The sequence below is a fragment of the Anguilla rostrata genome, chromosome 10 (genome assembly GCF_018555375.3).
Source record: "Anguilla rostrata isolate EN2019 chromosome 10, ASM1855537v3, whole genome shotgun sequence".
Classification (NCBI taxonomy): Eukaryota; Metazoa; Chordata; class Actinopteri; order Anguilliformes; family Anguillidae; genus Anguilla; species Anguilla rostrata.
The window spans coordinates 8,928,855-8,948,272 of NC_057942.1; the positions used below are offsets into that span (position 1 = coordinate 8,928,855).

At 45.9% G+C, this 19,418-nt stretch overlaps 1 protein-coding gene across 5 annotated transcripts in view; it reads left to right on the forward strand.

The window, feature by feature from the left end:
- LOC135264894 (calsenilin-like) overlaps positions 1-18,909 on the forward strand; it is a 44,413-nt gene extending 25,504 nt beyond the window's left edge. For 2 of the 5 annotated variants that reach the window (XM_064353887.1, XM_064353889.1), the window contains 7 exons: positions 14,387-14,511; positions 15,690-15,759; positions 16,038-16,108; positions 16,386-16,493; positions 16,646-16,750; positions 16,951-17,013; positions 17,627-18,909. In XM_064353887.1, coding sequence (XP_064209957.1) covers positions 14,387-14,511; positions 15,690-15,759; positions 16,038-16,108; positions 16,386-16,493; positions 16,646-16,750; positions 16,951-17,013; positions 17,627-17,674 — 590 coding nt within the window. In that variant the 3' untranslated portion in view covers positions 17,675-18,909. Of the gene's footprint in view, positions 1-7,165; positions 7,295-11,585; positions 12,058-12,228; positions 13,448-14,386; positions 14,512-15,689; positions 15,760-16,037; positions 16,109-16,385; positions 16,494-16,645; positions 16,751-16,950; positions 17,014-17,626 lie in introns of those variants that run through there. The other 3 variants (XM_064353892.1, XM_064353890.1, XM_064353891.1) reach the window with 3 other exon arrangements.
- Positions 18,910-19,418: the final 509 nt, after the last annotated feature.

Consider the following 19,418-nt stretch of genomic DNA (forward strand, 5'->3'; position numbering starts at 1 on the left):
TGCTCAGGTTGTGCCGTCTGCCTGTCTGTCTGTCTGTCTGTCTGTCTGTCTCACTGCCCAGTACTGTCGCTCAGGTACTGTCTGTCTGTCTGGGCCTGTCTGTCCCTGCATGATACTTACTGTCTCACCTTATGGCTGTCATTCTGTCTGTCTAGTCCATCTGTCTCACTGCCTGTAAAAAAAACACTCAGTCATGTTTGTTCGTCTTTGTCTATCTGTTGGTACATGTCGTGTCTGTCTCACTGCCCAGTACTGTCGCTCAGGTACTGTGTCTGTCTGTCTGTCTGTCTGTGTGCCTGTCTCCCTGCATTGAACAACTTACTGTTCTGACTTTATTGGCTGTCATTCTGTCTGTCTATCCATCAGTCTCCACTGGATTTAAAAAAAAAAAAAAAACTCCTGTCAATGCACGTAGTCTCGCTGATGATTAGCATAGCACTGAACAACCTAGAATAGATTATTCTTTATTGCCCACTAGAAAGAAGCGCCACCTCTATAAATATCCATTTCTCTCCATCAGATATCTTTGATCTTTCTCCTCGTCGGAGGACGCGCCTGTTTTCGGTGTAAAGGGATGGACCGGGAAATGGACTGCATATTTGTCTCTGCGTTGGCTCACCCACCATCCCTATCAGAACTGTTCTGTTCTGAGCAAACAAAAGAACATCCCCTGCTGGAGTATACTGTATCATGCCAATGTAATTTCAGACCTTTATTGGTGGTAAGATATTGCAGTTGTAAGGGTGGGAATATTTGTGGACGGGGATATTGGCTACATCTCTAGGCGGGGATTTGTGCTTTTGCTGGCGCGCGGCCATCATGTTTGTGATAACATGCAGTATTGTATTTCTAAAGTAGGAAATACTGTATTTTGTTGATGGGCATATTGCATTTAGGGGCAGGAAGGATTGTTTGTAAGTTGAGATTGCTGGATTTGTTGACGGTGGTTTTGGTTACAGGATAGTGTAGCATATTCCAAAATAAACAAGTAGGCTGAGTAGCATTTGTTTCTTTCTGTGTTCTTTTTTATGGCTTTTTTTTTTTTTTTTTTTTTTTTTTGAACAGTTGTCAGACGCAAAATAAGATCAATGAGTCCAAATGTTCCAGTTCTCACCCTCTGCTAGTATGGAGAAGGACAATGCAGCAAACAAAAATCAATTTTTCATTCATTGCAGAGCTCTGGTTCTACGTATTTGTGTGCATCGTTGGTGTGTTTGTGTGCAAGTGTGTGGGGAGACATTTATTTTCAGTAAATCATGCATTTTCACTGGAGTTGCATTGATGTACATACACAAATGTGTCTGTACATGGTAGTGATTGGGTATTCTATACTTATGATATGCGCTGGAATCTATTTGTTTTGAAGTTTGCACATTGCCCCCAAATGTTGCCCCTGACCAATCATCTCTCTCTTGTGTGCTTGAGCACCCAAGACCGAGGCAGGAATCCGCTCTTAGGATTTTTTTTTTGTTGTTGTGGTAGATGTTTCTGTTGATATGTTTATTAAAGTTGAATAAGGAAGAGCTCGAGCGCTAATGGTCTGGCTTCCCCGAGGGAACTTCTCTCTGCCGTGCTCTTTGGCTGACTTGGGGCTGCCGGTTCGTTGTGCTGAGTCAGAAGACCTCAGGGCGGCAGCGTTTATGAAACCTAAAAGGCTTCCGCGGGCGTACGAGCTTTATGATAACTGGGAAATGCGTCTGGCCTCGGGCAGGAGCTATCTGCTCATGTGGGAGACAGGAAGGCCGGAGAGAGAGAGAGAGAGAGAGAGAGAGAGGGAGGAGAGGAAAGGACAGGGAGTCCTCGCGCAGCGTGAGGAAGAAGGGAGCAGGAGACCGGGCGGAGGGATGGAGTGATTAATGCGTCCGTTGACAGAGACGGATGGAAAATGATTATGAGGAAGGAAACAGAATGTTGCTTTAATTTAGCTTGAAGTATCTTCAAATTTGTATTAATGTATCTTCTTGCTCTTGGGAGCAGAGCAGACAACTGCCTTTCACACATTTAGCCGTATGTTCATGAATAATAATTTTATGAATAATAATAATAATAAACTCAAACTGCAGTGACATTTAACAAATCAACTGTCAATAATTGCAACGAGGGAAAAGGTCAGTCAGTATCCATAGTGCTTCAGTGGAAATTCATTTGAAAATTATAATTAGATTGTGTTGATACAATACCTGTCAGGAAGACTCAAGAGCCTGATAGAGGATGTGGGCAAAATGACTCCATTCACAAACAAGGCCAGGCAGCCTTGGCAATCATGGGATAATAAGCTGACATTCTACTGAAGCAACATGGGAAGTGTAGTCTTTTATCCGAGTGCATGGCTCACTTCACTGCTGTAATTGCTTGAACGCTTTGAAAACAATGAATGGGATTATTGTCCATGTCTTCCTAGCCACCGTGGTCTCTGGTGGTAAGCATAAAGCCTTTGAGAACAGTCACAAGGACTGAACTGTCACATGTTTGTGGTGCTTGAAACACCAAAGATGATCACAGTATATGCTGTACTGTCTCAACAGAACACACACATAGAGTGTGAGTCTCAAGAGAATAGATAAGACCCTGTAAAACAACACAGAATGGGCAACATCTCGACATTTGGTTTTTGGTTCAGTTCACAATGTGTGATCACGCAGTTAGCAGCACTGAATAGAAAACATCATGTAGCTACATAACAAAACTTCAGTTTATTTCAGTAACCTAAAGGACAGCGATGGATGGGCCGGAACTCCACGGCCGAGACTCATTACCGTGTGCCGGGCTGTGCGTTGTGCATCATAATCTGCATCGTCAGACGGTAAAGATCTTGAGATCCCGGCTCCTCGAGGAAGAATGTTGTGTCAGCACAGGGTCCATCTCTTAAAAAAGCTGTAAGTGTTTTAATGTTTGTCTCAGAGGATTCGGGCTCGAGTCATTCCGCCAGCCTAAAAGCTCGAGTTAATTTCCCATATCCCGTTTTTCTCCGATGCCAGATTTTTAAATACCGTCTGTCGGAGAGAAACGTCTCCTTGTTGCGGAAATGCGTCTCCTCACATGCATGAATCTGCACTATATCAGAAAAGTTATGTCCTCAGTACTTGACAGAAGTTGTATTGACATTTTGGCAGTTAAGATATTATGTATACAGCATAATATAGAGTACAGAACCATTCAGGAAAGGCGAAAGGCAGTGAATCATACAAATTCGAGTATGAGACTTTATTGCCGACAAAGTGGAAATTTGCCGTTGTCTCCGCCATAAAAAGACAAAAAGGCAAAAGTACGAAAACCTCTAAGTATTTTAAAAGACGATTCAAACTTACTTTTTACTGTTACTGCCTGGGCTGCAGCAAAAACGCAGAGGTGTCACAACCGGTCTCTCGTTCCATTCAGGGCCCTAATAGCATCATGGGAAAATGCAACAGGAAGTGGTGCTTTTTAGTGGGTTTGCATTCTCTATTTGCTTCACCCACCCTACTCTGTCCCCAGTATGGAATGGTGGATTGTATACAGCTATTCGGTGGAGGGCAGATAAATGTTCTCTGCCCGAAAAGTGTGTGATGTCAGCCACTGCTGACGTCATCACACCCCAGTTCACTGATTGGGGCTCACAGACGTGAGTTGGAGGATGGCAGGTGCATCTCAACAGGTGGAGTTGCAGGTGCGGAGGCACTGTAGGCCCAGCCAGCTGAAACCCTCACTTCCCTGGCCGACGTTAGCGGCAGTTGTGCTTTGCCCTCTGGGGCTGCTGACCGCAGCGGGCCCTGGCTTGGTTGGGATGCGTAACCAGACCGTGGGACTAACCTGTGCACTAAAAGAGTACATGTTAGGATCAGTCATCCAGTGGCTTGGTTTGCTTATTCAACTAAAAAACTGACTGTACGTCTGTCTCTCTTACTCGTTCTCTGACTCTCTCTCTCCATCTTTTTCTTTTTGCACAGTCCATGCTGCTAATTGCCTCTCTGGCCACAACCCAGTGCCATCATGGCAGGTAGAAAAGGTGAAAGAGGGAGAGAGAGACAAAGAGAGAAAGAGAGAGAGAGAGAAAGAGAGAGGGTGTAGGAGAAAGAGTGAATGTGAGAGTTAGGAAGAGGAAGAATCACAGGGAGAAAGTGAGAGAAATGATGGAGAGAAAGGGAGAAATTTTGATTGAGAGGGTGAACGAGGAAAAAAGGAGGGAGAGAGGTGGAAAGAGGCAGAGAGGGGGAACAGAGAGAGAAAAATAGAGAGGGAGAAGAAGAGGGGAAAAGAGGTAAAGAGAAAGGGAGGGAGAGGGGAGGGGGAGAGCGAGAGGCCTTATCGATTTGTCTTGCTCTACCCCTCTCCTTTTCCTCCTCTTACCTTCTCTCCATCTCCCATCATCTCTAACACAGTGCATTAGTAAGTGCAAACTCAGCTTTCAGCTATTCTTCTCTCCACTTCCTCTTCTACTCTGGAAAACACTTATATACACTCAAACACACACTCACACACACCACACACACACACACACACACACACACACGCACACACGCAGATAATACCAGACTCACTGATCAGCTCTGACACACCTTGACAGCACCACCGTGTGTTTTGACAGTGACATTCATTGATGAGGAGTAGCTCTGGTATACGTGATCCTGCTGTATGGACAGACAGTGTACGGTGAGCCTCGCGTGTATCATGTCACCGTTTGCTCCGAGCTCCCGCGTCTGTGGCTGCTGGATCTCCCAGGATGCCCTCTGTTTTCTGCTTGTCTCATGCTTCTTCGATGACGCGTGAAACGATGAGGTCATCGCTCCCACGAACCCCAGACAGCGACAGGCAGGCCTTATCCGTGACTTCAGTTCAGAGGTCACAGGTCAGAGTGCACTAAAATGCAAGTCTTGGACCATGAAAGGTTCATCAAAGAATAGTAATAAAACTAGCTCATATTCTTAGAGATTTTGGTGGCTCCTAAAAACCCAGTGAGGTATATGTGTGCTGAAACTAGCTGGTTATGAAGATAGAGGAGAGAGGGTGTCTTCCTCTCTCTCTCTCAGTGGTGTTTTCAAGCCTGGCCTCACCTGTCTTTTCTTGGAGGTGGAGCCGTGAAGCAGCCATTGATTCACCTCTCCTCAGGTGTCCTGACAGGTGCCTAATTGCACCAAACCTACTCTAGTTCTCCGTGCGTCCCTGCAAGCACAGTGTGTAATTCTTCTGCTTTGAGGCAGTCCGCAATGACAAGCAGACACGGTCGCACCTTGCGTACATTACGCAGTGCACAAGTTGTGTGTGTGTGTGTGTGTGTGTGTTCTCTCTGGAGATGAAGCTAGCGGAATATTTGGAGCCGTGAGCTGTCTCTCTGCGCACAGGCGGTACAGGGACGGGAAACTGTGGATGCGCGACCTGTCACCACAACGCCTCCATTTTGGCTCAAGGAAATCAGCTCCGCGCACTCTGCTCTGGCGCTCTCTGGGTTATCCGAGGAGGAGAGGGAGAATCGAAGCAGGGGACGGGTGGGAGGAGATGGTGGGGGTGTCCCTGGAATTTGATCCCCTCCTTATCTCTCTCTCTCACTCCCCGGCCCAGTTGGGAAAGAATAAGAGACTTTTTCTCCCGGCATCGGGGCTGTTATCTGTCTGAGGCGGAGTGGGGCTGCGGTCGGCCAGAAGCGATAGCACGCCCGGGGTGGAAGGAAAAGAGGAGGAGAAGTGGTTTGTGGCTGGAGAGAGCGAGGGCATGAAAGCAGGAGGTGAGTGCGAAGAGAGAGAGAGAGAGAGAGAGCGAGGGGGTGGGATGGGATGGGTAGGGGAAGAAGGAGAGGAGGATAAATGGACTGAGAGGTGAGGTGGGGAGAGAGAGAGAGTGCCTAGTTCAAGCATCTTTAGCCTCTGACAGGACACTGAGGGAGAGAGAGAGGGAGGGAGGGAAGAGTATAAACTGAAAGAAGAGATGGAGAGAGAGAGAGAGCGCTGCCCTTGACGCAGACGTACGGAGAACGAAAGCGCTGGAGACGGAAGATAACTGTCGTTAAAAGGGCACGGAGCGAAGGAGAGACGGGGGGGAAAGAGAGAGGTTCTGGTCCACCAATGGGAGCGCCTCTCTGAGGAGAGGGGGCGACAGCACGGGGGAAGGCGAACACAAACTTCTTCATTTTAAGAGAGGCTGCGTTTCCATCCCCGCGAGTGCACCAGCTTGGACCGGACGCCATGAGGACCAACGACGGACGTGAAGGCACGCGCTGCAGGAGGGACGCCCGTCACTGAAGGCTGCGAAGAGGAGGGAAGGAGGAAGGACGCAGAACCGAAGCCCTCGTCGGGAAACTCCCCCGGGAGGCGAAGTGTTTGGAGGAACGCACCGGCCTCGCACGAAGGTCGAACCGAAGGGGAAGCAGAAGAAATCCTTTCTTTCGCAGTAACAAACAGTTTGCGTCTCAGATCAGGGGCTTTTTTTTACCGTCTTCTCATTGCGTTCAGAACTTGGTTGATTTCACAGGTTGCAGCTTGAGTGCAGCGTGGACTCTGGACTCTTCGTGAAGTTTGCCAGAGATTATATTCCCCATGGAGAGAGCGTGCGCGTTGCCGTATTACCCTGTGTATGTTATCGTATGGCCTTGGCCATATGGGTCAGACGCTGTGTTCTAGTTACTCTGCGCCTAATTCAGTGCGTCAGCCAATCAGGCAGAGTGTTCATGAGTCAGTACCCCGGCCAGGTGGTTAGTGTGTCACGCTGCTCCGTTTCTCTGACCCCCGCGTAGTTCTCGCTGATCATTTTGGGGAAAACGCTGCGAGGAACGCGACCCGGACGCGCTGGATTTCATGCGTTCGTGCCTTCGAAACCCACCCGTCGCCACGATTCGTCGTGGATTTTTTTTCTCCCGCTCCCGAAGCCGGGATTGTGTGATGTGATTTTTGGGGAAGGCGCAGCCCTCGGCCACGTTTGGAAGAGAGTCGCTTCCTCGTTCCCGCTGGCGCTCTGAAAACGGAGTCTCTCGCGGGCAGGCCTCGCGGCGTTATGGGAGGAGCCACGGGGCGGGCCTAAATGGCGGTTTGTGCGCGAGGCCCCACCGTTCCGCGTGCCATGTAGCGGAACCCGCTTCGCTCGCCACGTTTCCATGCCGGCCCAGAATGCTCTCCCCGCCGCTGTGACTGCCCGCCTTCTCCGATAGGCAAGGCTAGCGCACACCGCCCTCCCCAGCGCGCCCCCCCCCCCTCCCCCCTCCCCCCCCCACCCCGGCAGCCAGCCATGGGGATCCAGGGCATGGAGCTGTTCGCCATCGGCGTGGTCATCATTCTCTTCGTGGCGGTGCTCAAGCAGTTCGGCATCCTGGAGCCCATGTCCTTCGACGGTAAGGGCCGGGGAGGGGGAGGCCCCGCGTAGCCGCCGCGGTAACAGGCGGGCCGGGGAACCGGCTGAGCGTAGCGCACGCGTGCTAGGCGGGAGGAATTCCCTTGCCAGCGGAAACAAACGTGAAAGGAATGGGGAGGAAAATTGGAGAAAAAAACCAGTGCATCTGGTAAGTGTTAGCAAGTTTGAGGCTGCGAGTTTGAGACATGGCCATCGTAATGTGAGAAGCGTCCTGGAGAAAATTTGGCAAGCCACAAAAAGGAAAATTTCGATTTTTATAAGTGTTTGATTATTCCACAGTTTTTTTGTCACCTTGGACAGTCTGTCTTCTGCAGGTTGGTAACAGAGTTTGAATTATCGTTTCTTGTCAGGTTATGTTATGAGGATACAGTAATATCACGAAAAATGGTCATTGCTGAAGTCAGGTTGAAGTGACCACATGAACTATTGACCACGTGATTATTACAGTTAGTGCATTCTTAACCCTTTGAAGAGCAGATTTTTTGGAATGTTTTTTTTTTTTAATTCTATGTCAGTGTTCTAGAACTACACTACACTAATGAGAATAGTCTCATCCAATCATTTCACTGGATTGTGCCTGTCAGCTCCTGTCAGGAGAGGAGAGCCGAGTGGTTAAGTGTCCTCTGACGTCACAATCATTTTCAAAATATTCGAAAACGTGCGACAGTTCAGATGTTCCGTTTTTATGTCCTAGAAAAAGGAGTGTCATTGGAAGGTTTTCCAGGTGCTGGGGGGTTCTGTTATTCCATGACGGGCAGTTGGGTTCCAGCTTAGAAATATGGCTATACAAAATAAAGTGATATTATAACATTATGAGGAAAAGGTTATGATTAGCTATCTGGAGAGTCATAAGAACTGGCGTAACAGATTAGCACTAGCCTTTGATTTGCAATGCTCTTTCATTTTGTAATATCACGTTTTTGTTATGACCGATGTCTGATGCGGAATCGTCATTGTGTCTGTTGAAAGCCGCAGGGTGTAATGAGGGTTTATATCACATGCTGGAACACGATGGTCACAAAACATGTTTGAACACAATCTGTTGATCAGAAAACCATTTAACTTATCCAACCAGCTTGCTTTAAGAGATGTAATAATGATATGCTACTTCACTTTGCACAAGTTTTTAATGGTAAGAAATTCCCTTACTGAACTGAATTGGTATTCAGTGCCACATATAATGGGGATATTGGTAATATTATATTGAAAAAGTTGTACAGTAATCTTGTCACATTGGCAGTTATTTTGGGTGAGACTGGCGCAGTTCCGCAGAGCAGCTGATTCTCAAACCTGTATATGCCCCCCCTCCCCTTCTGGCACGGGGTTCGATTCTCGCCATGCCCCTTTCTGTGCTGTGGTCCCATCTCTATGTCTGTAACTCTCTGCCCCCCCCCCCCCCCCCAATAGATGAGAAATAAAAATACAATGGGAGGGTAGGCTGTCCACTCCCTTTTTTTAAAATGGCTGTGATTTATCATGAGTAATACTCATTAGTTTCTAGTAATTTAAGTAATTTTGTTTAGAAATTGCATCATTCAGTATGACAATGCAAAGACCTGCAGCAGTACCTGTAGCTGTACCGTTGGTTGGCTATTGCAGGTTTTCTGACACCACTGGATGAAGGCCATAGTGCTGTCCTCACTGACCCTTATAAAGCTGATTATATATTTATGTGTGCTTTGTTCGTCCTGGAAAACAAAATAACAAGTACGTCCAAAATTCAGTTCAATTCAGTTCAGTTCAATTTAAACATATTTCTGGAAATATTTCTGGGTTTCAGATGAGTTGTCAGTCTGATGAAGAGCCACGGTTGCATTTCAGCGCTCATAAATAAATAAAAAATAAAGTGAACACAGTGTGCAGATGATCCTTTTTATCCTACTTGGTTCAATTTAATTGTCTCCCAGAATTGTGATTTTATGCAGTGAGTAAGAGAATAATGCATGTAAAACCAGTGCAGGACAGAAATGAGAGATTTATGTTGTCCACTAGTTTACATATTTGAAGAGAGCAGTGAGATATTGAACTTTTCCCTATTGTGTAGAACATTGACCTGGTTGAAGTTAATCCCGTGCACAGATTGAGTCCATCTCTTGTGGCGGAGAGTGTTGATCTTGTGTCTAGAGCGGCCATTGTTAATCTCGGATTTTACCACGCTTGTTTGCACCCTCACCCGCTCCCTGCATCTCCTCAGTCCCTCCTAACCCCTGGCCTAACAATGGCCCCACCTCTCCACTCCCCCCCTCTATTTCTTTCTTTCTTTCTCTCTCTCTCTCTCTCTCTCTCTCCCAATCCATCTTCCTCAGTTCATGTATTGAGGGAGTCAGCGCCTGCACCCCAGTCTAGCATTACTTGCCATTAATTATACATGCAGTATTGAGCTGTCTTTCTTTACTGCTGGCTAAATATGGAAGCTGCAGTCTCTCGTAGAGAGTGCTGAAGGGCACTGGTCATCCCTCTGTCTCCCCCCAGGTGCTCCCCCCTTTTCTTCCTCTCTTGTTTTTTGCACCTTTATCAGCGCTACACACTCTCTATCACTCCATCTCCCTGCATCAGTTTACCAGCAACCATTGTTTTTTTTCTCCGAGCCCTCCCCTCATTCTTTATCCTCTCCTTTTTCCCGTCTTCCTCTAAACTTCTCCCTTTTTTCTGATAAAAAGATCTTTCTAGATTTCTAAATTTCTGCTTTTTAATCTCCAAGCCATTATGAATTCTATATCCACAGTCGTTCTGTGTGTTCTTGTCTCGTGTGACTGATTCTATATTCATATGCACACGCAAAGACAGGTCTACTCCCAACCAACTAATGAACACGGTAGATGATTTGGAGAAGATCTTTCTAATGAAGGCTATGTTTAATTAGTCCTAATCCATGGTCACTGACACACTGACACAAGGTCACTGACGTATTTTAGCACTTTAATTATTCATAGCCTAGCCCCTAGCTACAGGTCATTCACGGTCTACTGCATTGTAGTTCTCACTCACCTGTGTGTGTGTGTGTCCGTGTGTGTGTGTGCATGTGTATAATGAAAACATTTCATTTATGCAAGGAAATCATAAGCCTCAACACTTTTCTTATATAAGCAAATATTTTTAATGATCTTTTTAAAATGATTTGTTATTGTTTTTCGGCTAGGGGTAGCGGTGGATAGCACTGTCACCTCACAGCAAGAAGGTCCTGGGTTCGAATGCTGGGACCTTTCTGTGTGGAGTTTGCATGTTCTCCCCGTGTCCGCATGGGTTCCCTGCAGGTACTCCAGTTTCGTCCCACAGTCCACCGGCATGCTAGTTAGGCTAATTGCGGGGTCTAAATTGCCTGTAGGTGAATGGTGTGGGTGCCCTGTGATGGATTGGCGACCTGTCCAGAGTGAATTCCTGCCTCTCGCCCACTGCATGCTGGGATAGGCTCTAATGGATGGATGCATTGATGGATGGGTGTTTTCTGCTTAGTTTCAGTTGACCAGAGTTGGCAGTGTTACACAGGACATGAGTCAACAGTAGATCCCAGCCACAGTATGTGCCAGAAAGCTGTAGGGTGACAAAAAAAAGGCTGATTTGGAGACTCAAAAAGATGATTTGGAGATGTCGGGTTGAGGTATGGTGCTTATTAAGGTAATTGGGTGCAAAGAACCATGTCAAATGAAATTGGACTGAAATTAGGAGCTTGCTTGGAAAAAGACAGTTTAGTTTTATAGACTTACCTGGTATCTGATCTTCTAAAAAGTGATTAAAATAAAAAATAGTTTTTCTTGAATTCAGACTGTATATAACCTGCTAAATGATCAATATCTCAACATCATAACCCCTGTAGGGTTTACGAAGGAAATGCATAAAATGTTTAAACTAGAATATCTGTGATGTCCTTGTATCATCCGAGCCAAGTGCATCACGCATAGACGGTGACGTGAGTAAAAGTGTGACACGTAGGTTTTGTCTGAGAGTGCAGTGCGGCTGGATTTGACCGTTTGAAGGCATAATCACCATTGAGACCATCCTGTGTGTGTGTTGTGATGTCGGGCTGCGTCAAATGTTTCGAATGGGCATGGCGGCTGCTATTTCTAAATATTTTCCATGTTGGGGGACTGTGTTTATTTTTGGAGATTGGGAAGCTAAATAAAACGAATGTATGCTGCGTCAATGTAATCAGAGCTAGTGGGGCCTAATGGTTTGGGGGGGGTGGGGGGGGGGGGGGAGCGCGCGTCTGAGGGCGATCAATAAGGCCAGATTTAGTTCACTTAAACATGAAAGAGCGGGGAACTCACTTTTCCCTCCCCCAGACCCACCCTCTCCCCACCAGAAACAAGCATATACCGCCTCTTCTCTCTGCAGCACATACATCCCCCCCTCCCAATTCTTGCTTTCAAAAAAAAAAACCTTTCACACAAGAACATTGCAGTCGGCTTAGAGGACATAAAACCAAAGGCATTACTTGTTTCTCCTCTAGAGGGCAGTAGCGTCAAAGCGACCACCACTCACATTTTGCAAGTCTGATTTCGGCAATTAACGGAAATGAAGGGCAGACTCAATTTAGAGCGACAGGAAATGTACTCGTTGTTTTTCCTCTCGTCTCTACGCATCCCCTCACAGAGTTTGCCTAAATAAGCTTTGTTGGCACAATGCTGGTGAAACCACAAAATAAGCGGAGTCAGTACATTAGCGCTAAACAGCTCGACGGTCACCGACTGAGAGAGACGGGGACAGAGATGGATGAATCAGCCGGGATTTGGCCAAGTATCACAGGTCTCTGGAGAGCGGCAGTGCAGGTCCTTTTTTTGATGATGACAGGAATAAAGCCTCTAATGATTGTCGTGTTAATGAACTCAAGAGGGGGAGGGGGGAGGGGGAGGGGGGGGTGGTGGTGAACAATTATAAAGTAACTGGTACAGAAGGCGGGGGAAATGGGAATTGGGACATTTTTTTAAGCTTTCAGATCGGCATCAAATAACACTGATAATCAGAAACTGTTTTACTACTGTGCACTTCCCTACAGTTTATTTGCTACATACCAATATAATTTTACCATATCATGTATCCTTCATTGACAGCATACAATACCACAGTGTTGTATTTGTCTGATTACCATAGTAATACAAAATATTTTCTTCTTCATGTAAAAATTAGTTTTTTTTTGGATCTTGACCTGCATTTTGTTGTGAAGGTTCTGCAATCTATTATAATGTGTTGAAAATAATTAGGCCAGGATCAGGATCTTTTTTTTTTCTCTCTCTCTCTCTCTCTCTCTCCTAGACATGTTTGAACAATAGGGGCCAGAGGGAGGGAGTTAAAATCCCTGAGCAATTTCAGAAAAGTAGGAAAGTGTAAAAGGTTAAAGAGAGAGAGAGAGGTAAAAAGAGATGGAAAGAATGACAGATGAGAAGAGGGGATCCGGAGAAATTAAGTCAGTAGAAGAAAGTGGAGATAACATGAGGAAGAACAACTGGAAGAGTTTTAGAAAAATTGTATTTTAATTATGCAGTTTGATCATCCACTGGATTAAATTTCTTGTTTTTATTTTGAAGAGTGTATTGAAAGTATCGAGCAAGAACTGGTGATGGAAAGGATTCATTAGAATTTGTCCCTCTCAGAGCTAAAAGACTTTCTTTTTCTGTTTGCTTTGGGGATAAATGTTTTTACCTGGATTTACTACGAAACTTTTAAAAGGGCTTTCAACAGTTTCACATCACAGATTTGCCAAACATCCTTATTTTGCAGAATTTAAATGGTTATTTTTTCTACTTTACATCACCAGCTGTGAGTATGTTCCAGTCACTGTTACGAAATTAGGGTAGACCCATATGTTAGGGTTAGCTCATCTTTATCAATTCAGGACAAGTCTGGCAGTGACAAAAACTAGGTGGCAGAAGTGGAAGAACTTAGCGCGAGCTGGATGCGCCGTTAGTATAAGAGGATTCCGGCAGAAAAATCGGACGGTTATTACACGGAGGGAGAGGAGGGAAGACCTGGGAGAGAGAGAAGGTAAAGGCTGAACGACGGAGAGGAAGAGCGGGAGCACTGAGGATGAGTGTGAGGTGGGAAACGGAGGGTTTGCAGACGGTGGGGATTGTCTGCCTCGTTTTCATGTTCCTCAAACTGATGCACCTGCTGGGGCTCATCGATATCACCGAGACAGGTGAGAGAGAGAGTGAGAGAGAGAGAGGAAGAGAGAGAGAGGGAGAGGGGGGAGAGAGAGAGATAGGAGAGAGAAGGAGAAGGAGAAGGGGGAAAGAGAGAGGAAGAGGGGGGAGAGAGAAAGGTGAAATGGGACGATTAGTATGTTCAAAATTCATGTTCTCTGCTTCTGTGAGTCTTACCTTTTTGTAGCCCTTTTTTCCAATCATGTTCCAATGTATTAAATGGCATTTGCAGTCACTCGGGTAAATATTCCATGATTAATTCTACATGGAGCTCACTATGCGTAAAAGTACACAAATTTGGAGAGCACATCGTAAGCCTGTTAACTGTGTTATTACTGCGTGCGTGGTCACATGACATAGAACTGCATAAACCAGATTGTACCGCACTGGCACTAAATGTAAACTCTGTCTCATCTCTTATTGCCTGTCTTAACATTTTACTCCTTTCTGTATCTGTGGTCCAGTGATGCACTTGAAACTGTGGTGTTTTGAATATAACAAATATTTTTCTCTGTTTATTCTGTCACTCTTTCTATCTCTTTCTTTCCTCCTGTACCTATCCTTCCCTGTGTGTGTGTGTGTGCATGTGTGTTTGTGTGTGTGTGTGTGTGTGTGTGTGTGTGTCCTACAGATGGTAAGTAGGCATGGCATATCCCTGAACTTTCTCTTCTCCATTACTTTGCTCTCCTGCCTGCCTTGTCTTTTTCTTTCTTTTCTACTTTTCTTTCTGAATTTTCCTCTACTGTTCTTCCTTTCTCTTTTCGCCAGTTTTTTCTCAATCGCTTTCCTCCTCCTCCTCCCCCTCCTTGAAACCCCGCACCTTACCCTTGATTTTGTTGTCCCTCTCCCCATCCCTCCCCCCCTCCCTTCCCACTCACTCACCCTCTCCTCCACCCCTCCCTCTCTCCCCCTCTCTCTCCCTCTCTCTCACACAGAGAGCAGTGACAGTGACCTGGAGCTCTCCACAGTTCGGCACCAGCCTGAGGGCCTGGAGCAGCTACAGGCCCAGACCAAGTTCACCAGGAAGGAGCTGCAGTCTCTCTACAGGGGATTCAAGAATGTAAGACCTCAACACAGACCCTCCTCACCCTCACCCTCTCCCTCTCTCTCTCTCTCTCTCTCTCAGTCTCTCCCTCTCTCAGGTATGTCCACAGGTGCCACCAGGGGTCTTGGGGCCCATAAAAAGAACTCACATTGAGCCCAACCACCCCAGAAAATGCTATGTTTGAATATTTTTGGATGGCCCCTGTCAGTTAGGGCCCATGGAATCATCCTAATCCACCCCCCCCCCTTTCCATGCCCCTGTGTGTATGTACGGTATGTGTCCAGTACAAGGTCGCGCACACTTTTCCATGTGTGAATTCATACTCACGTGTACACGCATGTGTATTTGTATGTGTGAGCTTGTATGTGTCTGTGCATCTGAGTGTAGCAACAATATGTATATTTCTAGATTCTGGTTTTGGGACAGAATACCCTAAATGCTGCTGCCTTATTTTGTCAGTGAAAGTGTAAGTTTTGCATGTTCTCAGTTATAAATCAAATCAAATCAAGTTTATTTATAAAGCACATTTAAAACAACCAAGGTTGACCAATGTGCTGTACAATAAAATAACATACAAAAATAAAATAACATAACAGGTAACAGCAAAACAGCAGTAGAGATAACATAACAATATGCATACATAGTTAAATAAGTAATGGAACAGCAATCTTCATGGAGGTGCAGTTAAATGACTGTAAATTCTTAATCAACACTAAAGTTCATTCAGCAGATTTCATACAACCCACATTGTCAGTGTAGCCTCAAGCTCGTCATGTAACTGCAGTTTTGTTCTGTGCCAGTTCCCACTCGCTCCTGACCCCAGTAATGCATTTACAGTGGGGCAGGAAGGAGCAGGAAGCTAACACATGTGGCTTACATGTGGATTTTGAAGCCCTGTGGAGACGACGTCTAATATAGGAAACATTAACCAAGAAGTTCCTCGTGCACACAAACGAAACGCATACGCATCACACACACTTGCTTATCACTTCCATTCTACTTTGTAACCTGTAATGTTTATTTGTCCATATAGTTGTGAATAGCCTGCTTGTGGAGTGACAGAGATACTTCCCATGAACTGTACTCTCCTTCCAAACACTGTTCCATTAAGCAGACCGCACACTAATTTTTACTTCCTCTCCTCCTATCCCACCCCGCATCCGCCCCCCCCCCCCCACCCCCACCCCCCTTAGGAGTGTCCCAGTGGACTGGTGGATGAAGAAACATTCAAGACCATCTATTCTCAGTTCTTTCCCCAAGGAGGTGAGATGATCTTCTCGAAGTCACTGCTCTGCACTTTGCAGTCCTGTTTTCTGACAGTTAAACTGAGATTTGAGTCAAGGTTTTGACAGCACCTCACAGTTCCCAATAAGGGAACCAGAGGAAACACATGCCATTCGTTATCATTACACATGCTTGGCGTAGTAGGCACCATACCATTAACAATTTAAATATATCACTCTGTTATATCTAACAGGAGATATAGTGAAATAGTAAGTTTTTCTCTCTCCCCCTTCTCCTTCTCTCTCTCTCTCTCTCAGATGCCACTACTTATGCTCACTTCCTGTTTAATGCGTTTGACATGGACCGAAACGGCTCCATTCGCTTTGAGGTAAGACGGACAGTCGGGTATCCTTCCATTTTATACATGCCGCATGTATCTCACTGGAAGACGAGAATGCTCATTCGCATGTGCAGGCTTGTGCCATCACTGCGCTGCCAGTCCACACACTGAGCTGCGTACTCATGGCATTGGAGCACACTGTACCTGCAGCTGCCTCGGGCAGATAGTGGCAGTCCATTTTGAGGCGTGCTCGTCCCTGCACGGTGTCTTTGGCCATGCGTTGGCTCTGACTTTGGTTTTTTTTGGTTGCGGTGGTTCTTGGCAGGACTTTGTGATTGGCCTGTCTGTGCTGCTGAGGGGCTCGGTGACAGAGAAACTGAACTGGGCTTTCAACCTCTATGACATCAACAAGGATGGGTACATCACTAAAGAGGTAAGGCGTGTGCACGTGGCCTGCGCATATGGCGTGTGTGTGTGTGTGTGTGTGTGTGTGCATGAGCGTGTGCGTGTGTGTGTGTGTGTTGGTGGACTGTGGTTTTGCTAACTGACTGTGCTGAAGTGAACTGCGTGTGCATTCTGTCACAGGAGATGCTGGCGATCATGAAGTCCATCTATGACATGATGGGCAGGTACACTTACCCCTGCGTGCGGGACGACGCCCCCTTCGAACACGTGGAGAAGTTCTTCCAGGTACCCAGCACGCTCCTTCAGCTCATTTACACTTCAACTAAATAAATGACCAAATTTTCATCGTCATTATTAAATACGCAGCTGGCATTATTTCAGCAGTTTCTCGTCTTGAAATGGGATGTATTTTCAGAACTCTTGAACAACCTCGAATTAACCCTAAAATGGGAAGCTGGGTTTAACTGTTCCCTGTCTCCCTGCAGAAAATGGATCGGAACCGGGATGGAGTGGTGACCATCGATGAGTTTATTGAGACCTGTCAGAAGGTGTGGCTCTGACACGCGTGTAAACACACAGTGTGAAACGGAGAGGTGCAGCTGCAATGCAACACAAGGACACACACACGCGCTCGCACGCGCGCTCACACACACACACACACACACACACAAACATACACACGTGTTCACATACACAAACACACACACACATGCGCTCACGTGCGCGCACACACACACGCACAAACAAGTGCACATACGCACACACACAGACTCACTCACTGTGAGACACACTCTTAACACACACACACAGTACACTGTTACTCAGCAGTGGCACACATCCCCTCTAACACACATACCCAGTAACACAACACAGAAACACGTATACAGTAGAACACAATCCATCAACTCACTTACACGGAAACACAATTAGGAACATCCAAACACTGCAACACAATTCAGAAATTGTGTGATCTAGCACGACAGCCTGAACTAATCCATTTCTTGGTCTACACAATATAGTGTGACACAGATATGTACATGCTTTGCATCAAGGAGAGCACGATGGCATGTTCCACACACATGTGTGCCTTACTTTTATCATCACGAAAAAGCTGACCTCTAACTCTGAATCTCTCCCCTTTCTGTCTGTCTGCACGTTTAGGATGAGAACATCATGAGCTCCATGCAACTCTTTGAAAATGTTATCTAGAGCAAACAGAAACCCAAACCAGACGATGCCACCCTCCGCCCCAAACCCAAGACAATAATCTCCCCCCATCTTCCAGCACGAAAACACGCACCCTTCTCTAATACTTCCTTAAAGGGAAATGGAGGAAACACAAAGGACAATAGACTTTTTTATATATGTAGTCTTTAGGAGAGGTACCTGTACACGTGACCTTCCGTTGCTCAGGAGGAAAAGAGCGCTGCACTTTGACCCACTTCTTACTGTACATAGGAATGGAAACCAAAACCTTTGCCTCAAAGCTACAAGTGGAACAACGAACATTGTGATTCAATTAACCGTTACACACCTCCCTGTCTCCTGCCCTCTGGTGGACATACAGGACAATAGAAAACAAAGATATTTTTTCTTAAGTTGGATCCATAGAGAATGAAATGGGATAAGAAGGAAGTATACTGGCTGTTTTGTTTTGTTTTTTGTTTTCAGCAACAGTCCACGAGGCCTACAGCTTAACCACAGCATCCTAATTTCCTGTCCCCATTAAGGCACAAAACAGACTGGAGTATTATTTCTGAAGATTAGTGCTTCTTGGAGAGCGTGAATGCAAGAAACTTTTTGTGGCATGCCGGTGGTGATTCAGTCAGTTGTCGAAAAAGCACACACCAAAAACAGAACAAAAAAAAAAAAAGAGATTGAATGACTTTTGAAGAAACTGAAATAACTTTTGCATGTTTTTTTTGTAATTTGTGGTTTGTTGGGACTGAGATGTGAAAAACCTTGATGTTTGACCCTGAGAAGATGAGAAGACATCGACCGCACACGTTGTGGTATGAAACAGAGTAAATGTGAGCCTTTGGACATTGGATTTTGCATCCCAGTTGATAGGCTATTGTTTCATTCCTTTGGTAAGACAACATTGATGGGTTACAGAATGGCTGTAAAAATAAGCATGATCTGCTTAATATAGTTATGCAGCAAACACCCTGGAGTTGTGTATTATATAATGGTTGCTTATGGTTTGAAGAGTTTTCAATTTAATTAATGTCCTAGTTCTTCCTAAAGGCTATGTCCTATTCTGATATCATCATCGTCCTTGAAACCATGCATCTATACTTAATGTACTTAAATGACAGTAGAGCTGTCATGATGCTGGTCCTCTGTGTCTGTAGCATGTGGAAACTGCAGACTGTCCTGAAGAGCTGTTATGGTTTCAAAACATTCAAATGCACACGCCCGCCAATAAATGGGTATACAAAAGATCCCCAGGCTTCGATGACATCATTCATTCATTAAAACCCTCTTGGCGTGCCTTCACCTAGCGCTGGGTTTATTGCTGGGGGTGGTGGGCTGGATTAGCTGGATTAGGTAGTAATCTGGAGTTGGCCAGCTCTTAGCTTTAGGTAAACCCCTGAGCCAGAAGGTATGTGTGTGCTCTGTGATCACCCTAATCCCGCGGCCCTGAAGCCTGTCTGCCATGCCGCCGCCCACGTGCCATCACTACACAGAGACGCTATTAATAGACAGACACCAGTGCTCAGCTCAAAAGGCATCTTTCTTCTGATTCCTACAGTTCCAGGGCAGGACATGTAAACTGCCCCTTCCACAGCAACACGTCAGAAGATCATTACAGCATGGGTTCAGCTTTCCTTCCCTGCGTTTCCCAGTTCTCTTTCAGGTACTGCTAGCCGAGCTATTTGGCTGGAGTACCCAGTGCGGGACATTGCCTCCTGATTAAGCGACATGTTATTCCAGCAGAGCTACGACAGAT